The 16,073-nt window shown below is 45.1% G+C and overlaps 1 protein-coding gene across 1 annotated transcript in view; it reads right to left on the reverse strand.

The window, feature by feature from the left end:
• Window positions 1-485: 485 nt before the first annotated feature.
• LOC147725201 (glutathione S-transferase kappa 1-like) overlaps window positions 486-16,073 on the reverse strand; it is a 671,252-nt gene continuing 655,664 nt past the window's right edge. Inside the window, exon 8 of the mRNA XM_086967129.1 lies at window positions 486-1,197. Within this exon, the coding sequence (XP_086823255.1) occupies window positions 1,148-1,197 (50 nt within the window). The 3' untranslated portion in view covers window positions 486-1,147. The remainder of the gene's footprint in view (window positions 1,198-16,073) is intronic.

A 16,073-nucleotide genomic window follows, 5' to 3' on the forward strand; every position in this document is an offset into this window, starting at 1 on the left:
ATGCATTACAGGTCTACTAATGGCTCCAACGATCACAGTGATATGTCCCATTCAGTAAAAAGGGAGAAAATCTGTTTAGAAAAGAAAAACAAAAATAAAAAATGTACTGAAATATCTAGGGTAGTTTGGCCCTACACAGAAAGATAATACAAATCTCAAAGAAAGCTCGCTAGTTAGTGAATCCAGTTCACAAACGACCACTGGACACTGAGGTTGGTGAATAGGTAACACAATGAAATAGCTGGCTGTCCAGCAGGATCAAGCACAAGGCTACAGAGTGTCTAGATTCATGCTCCAGAGTGATGCTCTATCCACCTTGGGAGCAACAAAGCTGAACGCAGAGTTGATTTCAAGAGAATAAGGGCTCCAAGGCCTTCTTTCCACTCCACAGCCACTGTAGCATCACGCATACCTCATTCAAAAGCATATATGTATAGATCAAGGTCATACCCAAAGAAGACTCCAAAGTCAATGTATTTTTAATTAAACTTTTTTGATCACACAAGCACAATTACAACTCTAGCAATATGCATGTCAATGCCTGTATTTAAAATCAAGCCTAGAAAGAGTGGGACATAGAATATTAGGAGGGAAGCTGCCAGTCATTAAAGCATGTATCAATGCGAGAGCCGCTCATTATTGCTGTAAGCCTGATGGATGCAATGGAGCTGAGTCAGGATTGGAGTGGGGCAATGACAGGAAGCCACAGGTGACCCAGTGAGGGCAGCAGCTCCAGGCCCTCTCAGTTCTTGCTTAGAAGCTGCAACGTTCACTTAAGAGAATGTTTTCTGTTTGGAGAGCCCTGCATCAGCTTTCATAGATCTCAATCATAACAGTGTACACCTTCTTATATACAAGCTTGTAATCCTCCATGTCCCAGCTAGCTGGCTTAATTCAATTCTCCTCTCAACACATCCTATTGCATCCCTGTTAGAGCAGAATGTTGGGGGCTGATGGCAGGCACTGCTGAATGAATTCATATTCTGCAGCCCGTTGAAGCCTTGTCAATACCGATACCTCTTCTAAACCCGACATGCAACCGCTTGACACGACCAGGCACATTTCCCACCTCTCTACCACACTCGCCAAGCTATCTTCAAGTGATTGATTTTATACTGATCATGGTTTCTTCTCCTGGAACTGGCTTTTACAGCAGATCATTCTGCCCTGGTAGGACAGGCCCCATCCACTTCTCTCCTGTTGAAAGATAAGAAAACAAGCACATCAAATAAATTCCAAAGTACAGAGGCTTGAGAAAAAGTTAAGAATGGAAAGGAGACTGCTGGTCAAAGGGGAAATGTGGTGGTCATTCTGAGTTCATGGTGTTAGACAGGTGGAAGGGCTGGGGGAGTCCGTAACATGTTGACTGGGCTACTGCTACAAGAACATGGACACAGTGGGGTTAGTCAGTCACATGCGGCAAAGCTATGGAATTCCCTGCCTCTAACCCTCAGACAAAATAACAACCAAATGTCATTCAGGAGAGATCTAAAAACTTACCTGTTTTCAAAAGCGTACTAACTTACCCAGCAGCCAGACACACTATTCAGTCTAGAGCGCTGCGAGGCCTCCGGGTGGTTATGCGCTATATAAGTGTCATTTTTCATTTCATTTCATGTTGGACCTTTAGTGTATCTGCGATGGTAAAAGGGAATGGAATGGGGCAAAGGCAATCATACGACACGTATGAGCACCCTCTATAAACTTTCGACAGTTTTAGATCTGACTAACTGTTCTCATTCTGTACTTATAGCAAACTGTTTAAAACATAGGATCTGTGTGTCTTTGTGCTCAATACATGTTACGTATTAAAACTCAAAGATTACTTTATACAACACTTGTGATGAAGTAATTGGAGAAGAAGTCATTAGCTTTGGTATTATGCTAGCTTTCTTCCTTCTTTCATACATTCAATTAATGTATGCTTTCCGACACGTTCTCTATGGCTGCGAGTTGTTCTACCCATTCATGAAGCTTTCTTTAGAGAAGTCTTTTGGTGTATTATTCTAGAGCACTCCAGTTTAGTTTCATATCCTTCTTCCTGGTATGAGGAGCACTCATTAGGGATAAAACTGTAGTTTCTCAACCTGCACAAGGCTATTATTGTGGTATGCCGTGTGTCTCTAGATCCCCATCCTTCCACTGAACACATTCAGATTCCCAGGTCTCAAATCATAAGACTTATGCTGTTAAATTAGTCATGGTTTTGGGTCCAACAATTTCTGCAATGTCTTCAAACTTTCTGTATTCCTTAAGACAGGCGGCATTCACCGTTAGCGGGTATATTCTAAAAGTGACCTGCAGATTGGCAAGCAATACCCAAAGAAGACCTACATAAGTGTCCACCATACTTTACATGTGTCTCTGAGATTTGGGAAGAACATCACGGGTGAAGCCTCCAGAGCGGGACTAAATACTCCAGAAGTAGTCTTGTAATTAAAGTGCACAATAGTACACCATTTTAATAGCACTGCATATATACCTTCAATGCACCCTAATAGACTCTCAGATTAGCCGTGTTTCCTTGCTTAGCCAGTTGCGGTTTTTTATGCAATCCCCTTCTAAAGAGGTTGCACACTCAGGCAAGACCCTCAAGCATAATCCATGGAAGAAACCCCTGGTAAGGTAATGGGTCTATCCACACCTCATCAGACATATTAGAGCCCTTTGCAGAGCAGGTGTAGAGACTGTGGCAAGTGTGTTGGAGTCACACCCGCTGGAAAGGTAATAGATCCATGAACAGACATTGTCAGCAAAAACAATACATCAATGGAAGAGACCCCGGCAGAAGCGGAGGATTGATTGATGACTCTGCGGCTGAGATGGCCGATACCTCAAGCAGCCCTAAGCAGAGTTGGAAGATTTGTGATGCCAGCAGGGGAGGTGGACACATAAAAGAGTCCATGGCAGAGTCCCAGGTATCATGGTAGATTCATGAAAGACTCTCCTGTAGGGTTGTAGATTCATGCAAGACTCTCCTGTAGTGTGGCAATTCATGCAAGACTCTCCTGTAGGGTGGTAGATTCATGCACGACTCTCCTGTGGGTTTGTAGATTCATGCAAGACTCTCATGTAGTGTGGCAATTCATGCAAGACTCTCCTGTAGGATGGTAGATTCATGCAAGACTCTCCTGTAGGGTTGTAGATTCATGCAAGACTCTCATGTAGTGTGGCAATTCATGCAAGACTCTCCTGTAGGGTGGTAGATTCATGCAAGACTCTCCTGTGGGTTGGACGATGCATGCAAGACTCTCCTGTAGGGTGGTAGATTCATGCAAGATTCTCCTGTAGGGTTGTAGATTCATGCAAGACTCTCATGTAGTGTGGCAATTCATGCAAGACTCTCCTGTAGGGTGGTAGATTCATGCAAGACTCTCCTGTAGGGTAGTTGATTCATGAAAGACTCTCCTGTAGGGTAGTAGATTCATGCAAGATTCTCCTGTAGGGTGGTAGATTCATACAAGACTCTCCTGTAGGGTGGTAGATTCATGCAAGACTCTCCTGTAGAGTGGTAGATTCATGCAAGACTCTCCTGTAGGGTTTTTTGATTCATGCAAGACTCTCATATAGTGTGGCAATTCATGCAAGACTCTCCTGTAGGGGGGAAGATTCATGCAAGACTCTCCTGAAGGAAGGTAGATTCATGCAAGACTCTCCTGTAGGGTGGTAGATTCATGCAAGACTCTCATGTAGTGTGGCAATTCATGCAAGACTCTCCTGTAGGGTGGTAGATTCATGCAAGACTCTCCTGTAGGGTGGTTGATTCATGCAAGACTCTCCTATAGGGTTGTAGATTCATGCAAGACTCTCCTGTAGGGTGGTAGATTCAAACAAGACTCTCCTGTAGGGTGGTAGATTCATGCAAGACTCTCCTGTAGAGTGGTAGATTCATGCAAGACTCTCCTGTAGGGTGGTAGATTCATGCAAGACTCTCATATAGTGTTGCAATTCATGCAAGACTCTCCTGTAGGGTGGTAGATTCATGCATGACTCTCCTGTAGGAAGGTAGATTCATGCAAGACTCTCCTGTAGGGTGGTAGATTCATGCAAGACTCTCATGTAGTGTGGCAATTCATGCAAGACTCTCCTGTAGGGTGGTAGATTCATGCAAGACTCTCCTGTAGTGTGATTGATTCATGCAAGACTCTCCTGTAGGGTTGTAGATTCATGCAAGACTCTCCTGTAGTGTGGTAGATTCATGCAAGACTCTCCTGTAGGGTTGTAGATTCATGCAAGACTCCCATATAGTGTGGCAATTCATGCAAAACTCTCCTGTAGGGTGGTAGATTCATGCAAGACTCTCCTGTAGGAAGGTAGATTCATGCAATACTCTCCTGTAGGGTGGTAGATTCATGCAAGACTCTCATGTAGTGTGGCAATTCATGCAAGACTCTCCTGTAGGGTGGTAGATTCATGCAAGACTCTCCTGTAGGGTGGTTGATTCATGCAAGACTCTCCTGTAGGGTTGTAGATTCATGCAAGACTCTCCTGTAGGGTGGTAGATTCATGCAAGACTCTCATGTAGTGTGGCAAGTCATGCAAGACTCTCCTGTAGGGTGGTAGATTCATGCAAGACTCTCCTGTAGAGTGGTAGATTCATGCAAGACTGTCCTGTAGGGTGGTAGATTCATGCAAGACTCCCCTGTAGGATGGTAGATTCATGCAAGACTCTCCTGTAGGGTGGTAGATTCATGCAAGACCTGTAGGGTGGTAGATTTATGCAAGACTCTCCTGTAGGATGGTAGATTCATGCAAGACTCTCCTGTAGGGTGGTAGATTCAAACAAGACTCTCCTGTAGGGTGGTAGATTCATGCAAGACCTGTAGGGTGGTAGATTCATGCAAGACTCTCCTGTAGGATGGTAGATTCATGCAAGACTCTCCTGTAGAGTAGTAGATTCATGCAAGACTCTCCTGTAGGGTGGTAGATTCAAACAAGACTCTCCTGTAGGGTAGTAGATTCATGCGAGACTCTCCTGTAGGGTGGTAGATTCATGCAAGACTCTCCTGTAGGATGGTAGATTCATGCAAGACTCTCCTGTAGGGTGGTAGATTCAAACAAGACTCTCCTGTAGGGTGGTAGATTCATGCAAGACCTGTAGGGTGGTAGATTCATGCAAGACTCTCCTGTAGGATGGTAGATTCATGCAAGACTCTCCTGTAGGGTGGTATATTCATGCAAGACTTTCCTGTAGGATGGTAGATTCATGCAAGACTCTCCTGTAGAGTGGTATATTCATGCAAGACTCTCCTGTAGGATGGTAGATTCATGCAAGACTCTCCTGTAGGATGATAGATTCATGCAAGACTCTCCTGTAGGGTGGTAGATTCATGCGATTTTCTCCTGTAGGGTGGTTGATTCATGCAAGACTCTCCTGTAGGATGGTAGATTCATGCAAGACTCACCTGTAGGATGGTATATTCATGCAAGACTCTCCTGTAGGGTGGTAGATTCATGTGAGACTCTCCTGTAGGGTGGTAGATTCATGCAAGACTCTCTTGTAGGATGGTAGATTCATGCAAGACTCTCCTGTAGGATGGTAGATTCATGCAAGACTCTCCAGTAGAGTGGTAGATTCATGCAATACTCTCCTGTAGGATGGTAGATTCATGCAAGACTCTCCTGTAGGGTGGTAGATTCATGCAAGACTCTCATGTAGTGTGGCAATTCATGCAAGACTCTTCTGTAGGGTGGTACATTCAAACAAGACTCTCCTGTAGGGTGGTAGATTCATGCAAGACTCTCCTGTAGGGTGGTAGATTCATGCACGACTCTCATGTAGTGTGGCAATTCATGCAAGACTCTTCTGTAGGGTGGTAGATTCAAACAAGACTCTCCTGTAGGGTGGTAGATTCATGCAAGACTCTCCTGTAGGGTGGTAGATTCAAACAAGACTCTCCGGTAGGGTGGTAAATTCATGCAAGGCTCTCCTGTAGGGTGGTAGATTCATGCGATTTTCTCCTGTAGGGTGGTTGATTCATGCAAGACTCTCCTGTAGGATGGTAGATTCATGCAAGACTCTCCTGTAGGATGGTATATTCATGCAAGACTCTCCTGTAGGGTGGTAGATTCATGCGAGACTCTCCTGTAGGGTGATAGATTTATGCAAGACTCTCTTGTAGGATGGTAGATTCATGCAAGACTCTCCTGTAGGATGGTAGATTCATGCAAGACTCTCCAGTAGAGTGGTAGATTCATGCAATACTCTCCTGTAGGATGGTAGATTCATGCAAGACTCTCCTGTAGGATGGTAGATTCATGCAAGACTCTCCTGTAGGGTGGTAGATTCATGCAAGACTCTCATGTAGTGTGGCAATTCATGCAAGACTCTTCTGTAGGGTGGTAGATTCAAACAAGAATCTCCTGTAGGGTGGTAGATTCATGCAAGACTCTCCTGTAGGGTGGTAGATTCAAACAAGACTCTCCTGTAGGGTGGTAGATTCATGCAAGACCTGTAGGGTGGTAGATTCATGCAAGACTCTCCTGTAGGATGGTAGATTCATGCAAGACTCTCCTGTAGAGTGGTAGATTCATGCAAGACTCTCCTGTAGGGTGGTAGGTTCAAACAAGACTCTCCTGTAGGGTGGTAGATTTATGCGAGACTCTCCTGTAGGGTGGTAGATTCATGTTAGACTCTCCTGTAGGATGGTAGATTCATGCAAGACTCTCCTGTAGGGTGGTAGATTCAAACAAGACTCTCCTGTAGGGTGGTAGATTCATGCAAGACCTGTAGGGTGGTAGATTCATGCAAGACCTGTAGGGTGGTAGATTCATGCAAGACTCTCCTGTAGGGTAGTATATTCATGCAAGAATCTCCTGTAGGGTGGTAGATTCAAACAAGACTCTCCTATAGGGTGGTAGATTCATGCGAGACTCTCTTGTAGGGTGGCAGATTCATGCAAGACTCTCCTGTAGGAGGGTAGATTCATGCAAGACTTTCCTATAGGATGGTAGATTCATGCAAGACTCTCCTGTAGAGTGGTATATTCATGCAAGACTCTCCTGTAGGATGGTAGATTCATGCAAGACTCTCCTGTAGGATGGTAGATTCATGCAAGACTCTCCTGTAGGGTGGTAGATTCATGCGATTTTCTCCTGTAGGGTGGTAGATTCATGCAAGACTCTCCTGTAGGATGGTAGATTCATGCAAGACTCTCCTGTAGGATGGTATATTCATGCAAGACTCTCCTGTAGGGTGGTAGATTCATGCGAGACTCTCCTGTAGGGTGGTAGATTCATGCAAGACTCTCCTGTAGGGTGGTAGACTCATGCAAGGCTCTCCTGTAGGATGGTAGATTCATGCAAGACTCTCCTGTAGAGAGGTAGATTCATGCAAGACTCTCCTGTAGGGTGGTATATTCAAACAAGACTCTCCTGTAGGGTGGTAGATTCATGCAAGACTCTCCTGTAGGGTGGTAGATTCATGCAAGACTCTCATGTAGTGTGGCAATTCATGCAAGACTCTTCTGTAGGGTGGTAGATTCAAACAAGACTCTCATGTAGGGTGGTAGATTCATGCAACACTCTCCTGTAGGATGGTAGATTCATGCAAGACTCTCCTGTAGAGTGGGAGATTCATGCAAGACTCTCCTGTAGGGTGGTAGATTCAGACAAGACTCTCCTGTAGGGTGGTAGATTCATGCAAGACTCTCCTGTAGGATGGTAGATTCATGCAAGACTCTCCTGTAGAGTGGTAGATTCATGCAAGACTCTCCTGTAGGGTGGTAGATTCAGACAAGACTCTGCTGTAGGGTGGTAGATTCATGCAAGACTCTCCTGTAGGGTGGTAGATTCATGCAAGACCTGTAGGGTGGTAGATTCATGCAAGACTCTCCTGTAGGATGGTAGATTCATGCATGACTCTCCTGTAGGGTAGTATATTCATGCAAGACTCTCCTGTAGGGTGGTAGATTCAAACAAGATTCTCCTGTAGGGTGGTAGATTCATGCAAGACTCTCCTGTAGGGTGGCAGATTCATGCAAGACTCTCCTGTAGGAGGGTAGATTCATGCAAGACTTTCCTGTAGGATGGTAGATTCATGCAAGACTCTCCTGTAGAGTGGTATATTCATGCAAGACTCTCCTGTAGGATGGTAGATTCATGCAAGACTCTCCTGTAGGATGGTAGATTCATGCAAGACTCTCCTGTAGGGTGGTAGATTCATGCGATTTTCTCCTGTAGGGTGGTAGATTCATGCAAGACTCTCCTGTAGGATGGTAGATTCATGCAAGACTCTCCTGTAGGATGGTATATTCATGCAAGATTCTCCTGTAGGGTGGTAGATTCATGCGAGACTCTCCTGTAGGGTGGTAGATTCATGCAAGACTCTCCTGTAGGGTGGTAGATTCATGCAAGACTCTCCTGTAGGATGGTAGATTCATGCAAGACTCTCCTGTAGAGAGGTAGATTCATGCAAGACTCTCCTGTAGGGTGGTAGATTCAAACAAGACTCTCCTGTAGGGTGGTAGATTCATGCAAGACTCTCCTGTAGGGTGGTGGATTCATGCAAGACTCTCATGTAGTGTGGCAATTCATGCAAGACTCTTCTGTAGGGTGGTAGATTCAAACAAGACTCTCCTGTAGGGTGGTAGATTCATGCAAGACTCTCCTGTAGGATGGTAGATTCATGCAAGACTCTCCTGTAGAGTGGTAGATTCATGCAAGACTCTCATGTAGGGTGGTAGATTCAGACAAGACTCTCCTGTAGGGTGGTAGATTCATGCAAGACTCTCCTGTAGGATGGTAGATTCATGCAAGACTCTCCTGTAGAGTGGTAGATTCATGCAAGACTCTCCTGTAGGGTGGTAGATTCAGACAAGACTCTCCTGTAGGGTGGTAGATTCATGCAAGACTCTCCTGTAGGGTTGTAGATTCATGCAAGACTCTCATGTAGTGTGGCAATTTATGCAAGACTCTTCTGTAGGGTGGTAGATTCAAACAAGACTCTCCTGTAGGGTGGTAGATTCATGCAAGACTCTCTTGTAGGATGGTAGATTCATGCAAGACTCTCCTGTAGGATGGTAGATTCATGCAAGACTCTCCTGTAGAGTGGTAGATTCATGCAATACTCTCCTGTAGGATGGTAGATTCATGCAAGACTCTCCTGTAGGATGGTAGATTCATGCAAGACTCTACTGTAGGGTGGTAGATTCATGCGAGACTCTCATGTAGTGTGGCAATTCATGCAAGACTCTTCTGTAGGGTGGTAGATTCAAACAAGACTCTCCTGTAGGGTGGTAGATTCATGCAAGACTCTCCTGTAGGGTGGTAGATTCATGCAAGACTCTCATGTAGTGTGGCAATTCATGCAAGACTCTTCTGTAGGGTGGTAGATTCAAACAAGACTCTCCTGTAGTGTGGTAGATTCATGCAAGACTCTCCTGTAGGGTGGTAGATTCATCCAAGACTCTCATGAAGTGTGGCAATTCATGCAAGACTCTCCTGTAGAGTTGTAGATTCATGCAAGACTCTCCTGTAGGGTGGTAGATTCAAACAAGACTCTCCTGTAGGGTGGTAGATTCATGCAAGACTCTCCTGTAGGGTAGTAGATTCATGCAAGACTCTCATGTAGTGTGGTAATTCATGCAAGACTCTTCTGTGGGGTGGTAGATTCATGCAAAACTCTCATGTAGTGTGGCAATTCATGCACGACTCTTCTGTAGGGTAGTAGATTCAAACAAGACTCTCCTGTAGGGTGGTAGATTCGTGCAAGACTCTCATGTAGTGTGGCAATTCATGCAAGACTCTTCTGTAGGGTGGTAGATTCAAACAAGACTCTCCTGTAGGGTGGTAGATTCATGCAACACTCTCCTGTAGGATGGTAGATTCATGCAAGACTCTCCTGTAGAGTGGGAGATTCATGCAAGACTCTCCTGTAGGGTGGTAGATTCAGACAAGACTCTCCTGTAGGGTGGTAGATTCATGCAAGACTCTCCTGTAGGATGGTAGATTCATGCAAGACTCTCCTGTAGAGTGGTAGATTCATGCAAGACTCTCCTGTAGGGTGGTAGATTCAGACAAGACTCTCCTGTAGGGTGGTAGATTCATGCAAGACTCTCCTGTAGGGTGGTAGATTCATGCAAGACCTGTAGAGTGGTAGATTCATGCAAGACTCTCCTGTAGGATGGTAGATTCATGCATGACTCTCCTGTAGGGTAGTATATTCATGCAAGACTCTCCTGTAGGGTGGTAGATTCAAACAAGATTCTCCTGTAGGGTGGTAGATTCATGCAAGACTCTCCTGTAGGGTGGCAGATTCATGCAAGACTCTCCTGTAGGAGGGTAGATTCATGCAAGACTTTCCTGTAGGATGGTAGATTCATGCAAGACTCTCCTGTAGAGTGGTATATTCATGCAAGACTCTCCTGTAGGATGGTAGATTCATGCAAGACTCTCCTGTAGGATGGTAGATTCATGCAAGACTCTCCTGTAGGGTGGTAGATTCATGCGATTTTCTCCTGTAGGGTGGTAGATTCATGCAAGACTCTCCTGTAGGATGGTAGATTCATGCAAGACTCTCCTGTAGGATGGTATATTCATGCAAGATTCTCCTGTAGGGTGGTAGATTCATGCGAGACTCTCCTGTAGGGTGGTAGATTCATGCAAGACTCTCCTGTAGGGTGGTAGATTCATGCAAGACTCTCCTGTAGGATGGTAGATTCATGCAAGACTCTCCTGTAGAGAGGTAGATTCATGCAAGACTCTCCTGTAGGGTGGTAGATTCAAACAAGACTCTCCTGTAGGGTGGTAGATTCATGCAAGACTCTCCTGTAGGGTGGTAGATTCATGCAAGACTCTCATGTAGTGTGGCAATTCATGCAAGACTCTTCTGTAGGGTGGTAGATTCAAACAAGACTCTCCTGTAGGGTGGTAGATTCATGCAAGACTCTCCTGTAGGATGGTAGATTCATGCAAGACTCTCCTGTAGAGTGGTAGATTCATGCAAGACTCTCATGTAGGGTGGTAGATTCAGACAAGACTCTCCTGTAGGGTGGTAGATTCATGCAAGACTCTCCTGTAGGATGGTAGATTCATGCAAGACTCTCCTGTAGAGTGGTAGATTCATGCAAGACTCTCCTGTAGGGTGGTAGATTCAGACAAGACTCTCCTGTAGGGTGGTAGATTCATGCAAGACTCTCCTGTAGGGTTGTAGATTCATGCAAGACTCTCATGTAGTGTGGCAATTTATGCAAGACTCTTCTGTAGGGTGGTAGATTCAAACAAGACTCTCCTGTAGGGTGGTAGATTCATGCAAGACTCTCTTGTAGGATGGTAGATTCATGCAAGACTCTCCTGTAGGATGGTAGATTCATGCAAGACTCTCCTGTAGAGTGGTAGATTCATGCAATACTCTCCTGTAGGATGGTAGATTCATGCAAGACTCTCCTGTAGGATGGTAGATTCATGCAAGACTCTACTGTAGGGTGGTAGATTCATGCGAGACTCTCATGTAGTGTGGCAATTCATGCAAGACTCTTCTGTAGGGTGGTAGATTCAAACAAGACTCTCCTGTAGGGTGGTAGATTCATGCAAGACTCTCCTGTAGGGTGGTAGATTCATGCAAGACTCTCATGTAGTGTGGCAATTCATGCAAGACTCTTCTGTAGGGTGGTAGATTCAAACAAGACTCTCCTGTAGTGTGGTAGATTCATGCAAGACTCTCCTGTAGGGTGGTAGATTCATCCAAGACTCTCATGAAGTGTGGCAATTCATGCAAGACTCTCCTGTAGAGTTGTAGATTCATGCAAGACTCTCCTGTAGGGTGGTAGATTCAAACAAGACTCTCCTGTAGGGTGGTAGATTCATGCAAGACTCTCCTGTAGGGTAGTAGATTCATGCAAGACTCTCATGTAGTGTGGTAATTCATGCAAGACTCTTCTGTGGGGTGGTAGATTCATGCAAAACTCTCATGTAGTGTGGCAATTCATGCACGACTCTTCTGTAGGGTAGTAGATTCAAACAAGACTCTCCTGTAGGGTGGTAGATTCGTGCAAGACTCTCATGTAGTGTGGCAATTCATGCAAGACTCTTCTGTAGGGTGGTAGATTCAAACAAGACTCTCCTGTAGGGTGGTATATTCATGCAAGACTCTCCTGTAGGGTGGTAGATTCATGCAAGACTCTCATGTAGTGTGGCAATTCATGCAAAACTCTTCTGTAGGGTGGTATATTCAAACAAGACTCTCCTGTAGGGTGGTAGATTCATGCAAGACTTTCCTGTAGGGTGGTAGATTAATGCAAGACTCTCCTGTAGGATGGTAGATTCATGCAAGACTCTCTTGTAGAGTGGAAGATTCATGCAAGACTCTCCTGTAGGGTGGTAGATTCAAACAAGACTCTCCTGTAGGGTGGTAGATTCATGCAAGACTCTCCTGTAGTGTGGCAATTCATGCAGGACTCTTCTGTAGGGTGGTAGATTCAAACAAGACTCTCCTGTAGGGTGGTAGATTCATGCGAGACTCTCCTGTAGGGTGGTAGATTCATGCAATACTCTCCTGTAGGATGGTAGATTCATGCAAGACTCTCCTGTAGGATGGTAGATTCATGCAAGACTCTCCTGTAGAGTTGTAGATTCATGCAAGACTCTCCTGTAGGATGGTAGATTCATGCAAGACTCTCCTGTAGGATGGTAGATTCATGCAAGACTCTCCTGTAGGGTGGTAGATTCATGCAAGACTCTCCTGTAGGGTGGTAGATTCATGCAAGACTCTCCTGTAGGGTGGTAGATTCATGCAAGACCCTCCTATAGAGTGGTAGATTCATGCAAGACTCTCCTGTAGGGTGGTAGATTCATGCAAGACTCTCCCGTAGAGTGGTAGATTCAAACAAGACTCTCCTGTAGGGTGGTAGATTCATGCAAGACTCTCCTGTAGGGTGGTAGATTCATGCAAGACTCTCCTGTAGGGTGGTAGATTCATGCAAGACTCTCATGTCGTGTGGCAATTCATGCAAGACTCTTCTGTAGGGTGGTAGATTCAAACAAGACTCTCCTGTAGGGTGGTAAATTCATGCAAGACTCTCCTGTAGGGTGGTAGATTCATGCAAGACTCTCCTGAAGGATGGTAGATTCATGCAAGGCTCTCCTGTAGGATGGTAGATTCATGCAAGACTCTCCTGTAGAGAGGTAGATTCATGCAAGACTCTTCTGCAGGGAGGTAGATTCAAACAAGACTCTCCTGTAGGGTGGTAGATTCATGCAAGACTCTCCTGTAGGGTGGTAGATTCATGCAAGACTTTCATGTAGTGTGGCAATTTATGCAAGACTCTTCTGTAGGGTGGTAGATTCAAAAAAGACTCTCCTGTAGGGTGGTAGATTCATGCGAGACTCTCCTGTAGGATGGTAGATTCATGCAAGACTCTCCTGTAGAGTGGTAGATTCATGCAAGACTCTCCTGTAGGATGGTAGATTCATGCAAGACTCTCCTGTAGAGTGGTAGATTCATGCAAGACTCTCCTATAGGGTGGCAGATTCAGACAAGACTCTCCTGTAGGGTGGTAGATTCATGCAAGACTCTCCTGTAGGGTTGTAGATTCATGAAAGACTCTCATGTAGTGTTGCAATTCATGCAAGACTCTTCTGTAGGGTGGTAGATTCAAACAAGACTCTCCTGTAGGGTGGTAGATTCATGCAAGACTCTCTTGTAGGATGGTAGATTCATGCAAGACTCTCCTTTAGGATGGTAGATTCATGCAAGACTCTCCTGTAGAGTGGTAGATTCATGCAATACTCTCCTGTAGGATGGTAGATTCATGCAAGACTCTCCTATAGGATGGTAGATTCATGCAAGACTCTCCTGTAGGGTGGTAGATTCATGCAAGACTCTCATGTAGTGTGGAAATTCATGCAAGACTCTTCTGTAGGGTGGTAGATTCAAACAAGACTCTCCTGTAGGGTGGTAGATTCATGCAAGAATCTCCTGTAGGGTGGTAGATTCATGCAAGACTCTCCTGTAGGATGGTAGATTTATGCGATACTCTCCTGTAGGATGGTAGATTCATGCAAGACTCTCCTGTAGAGTGGTAGATTCATGCAAGACTCTTCTGTAGGATGGTAGATTCATGCAAGACTCTCCTGTAGGATAGTAGATTCATGCAAGACTCTCCTGTAGGGTGGTTGATTCATGCAAGACTCTCCTGTAGGGTTGTAGATTCATGCAAGACTCTCCTGTAGGATGGTAGATTCATGCGAGACTCTCCTGTAGGGTGGTTGATTCATGCAAGACTCTCCTGTAGGGTTGTAGATTCATGCAAGACTCTCCTGTAGGATGGTAGATTCATGCAAGACTCTCCTGTAGGGTGGTAGATTAATGCGAGACTCTCATGTAGTGTGGCAATTCATGCAAGACTCTTCTGTAGGTTGGTAGATTCAAACAAGACTCTCCTGTAGGGTGGTAGATTAATGCGAGACTCTCCTGTAGGATGGTAGATTCATGCAAGACTCTCCTGTAGGGTGGTAGATTCATGCAAGACTCTCCTGTAGGGTGGTAGATTCATGCAAGACTCTCATGTAGTGTGGCAATTCATGCAAGACTCTTCTGTAGGGTGGTAGATTCAAACAAGACTCTCCTGTAGGGTGGTAGATTCATGCAAGACTCTCCCGTAGAGTGGTAGATTCAAACAAGACTCTCCTGTAGGGTGGTAGATTCATGCAAGACTCTCCTGTAGGGTGGTAGATTCATGCAAGACTCTCCTGTAGGGTGGTAGATTCATGCAAGACTCTCATGTCGTGTGGCAATTCATGCAAGACTCTTCTGTAGGGTGGTAGATTCAAACAAGACTCTCCTGTAGGGTGGTAAATTCATGCAAGACTCTCCTGTAGGGTGGTAGATTCATGCAAGACTCTCCTGAAGGATGGTAGATTCATGCAAGGCTCTCCTGTAGGATGGTAGATTCATGCAAGACTCTCCTGTAGAGAGGTAGATTCATGCAAGACTCTTCTGCAGGGAGGTAGATTCAAACAAGACTCTCCTGTAGGGTGGTAGATTCATGCAAGACTCTCCTGTAGGGTGGTAGATTCATGCAAGACTTTCATGTAGTGTGGCAATTTATGCAAGACTCTTCTGTAGGGTGGTAGATTCAAAAAAGACTCTCCTGTAGGGTGGTAGATTCATGCGAGACTCTCCTGTAGGATGGTAGATTCATGCAAGACTCTCCTGTAGAGTGGTAGATTCATGCAAGACTCTCCTGTAGGATGGTAGATTCATGCAAGACTCTCCTGTAGAGTGGTAGATTCATGCAAGACTCTCCTATAGGGTGGCAGATTCAGACAAGACTCTCCTGTAGGGTGGTAGATTCATGCAAGACTCTCCTGTAGGGTTGTAGATTCATGAAAGACTCTCATGTAGTGTTGCAATTCATGCAAGACTCTTCTGTAGGGTGGTAGATTCAAACAAGACTCTCCTGTAGGGTGGTAGATTCATGCAAGACTCTCTTGTAGGATGGTAGATTCATGCAAGACTCTCCTTTAGGATGGTAGATTCATGCAAGACTCTCCTGTAGAGTGGTAGATTCATGCAATACTCTCCTGTAGGATGGTAGATTCATGCAAGACTCTCCTATAGGATGGTAGATTCATGCAAGACTCTCCTGTAGGGTGGTAGATTCATGCAAGACTCTCATGTAGTGTGGAAATTCATGCAAGACTCTTCTGTAGGGTGGTAGATTCAAACAAGACTCTCCTGTAGGGTGGTAGATTCATGCAAGAATCTCCTGTAGGGTGGTAGATTCATGCAAGACTCTCCTGTAGGATGGTAGATTTATGCGATACTCTCCTGTAGGATGGTAGATTCATGCAAGACTCTCCTGTAGAGTGGTAGATTCATGCAAGACTCTTCTGTAGGATGGTAGATTCATGCAAGACTCTCCTGTAGGATAGTAGATTCATGCAAGACTCTCCTGTAGGGTGGTTGATTCATGCAAGACTCTCCTGTAGGGTTGTAGATTCATGCAAGACTCTCCTGTAGGATGGTAGATTCATGCGAGACTCTCCTGTAGGGTGGTTGATTCATGCAAGACTCTCCTGTAGGGTTGTAGATTCATGCAAGACTCTCCTGTAGGATGGTAGATTCATGCAAG

Source organism: Lissotriton vulgaris, chromosome 4_1 (assembly GCF_964263255.1).
Source record: "Lissotriton vulgaris chromosome 4_1, aLisVul1.2, whole genome shotgun sequence".
NCBI classification, from domain to species: Eukaryota; Metazoa; Chordata; class Amphibia; order Caudata; family Salamandridae; genus Lissotriton; species Lissotriton vulgaris.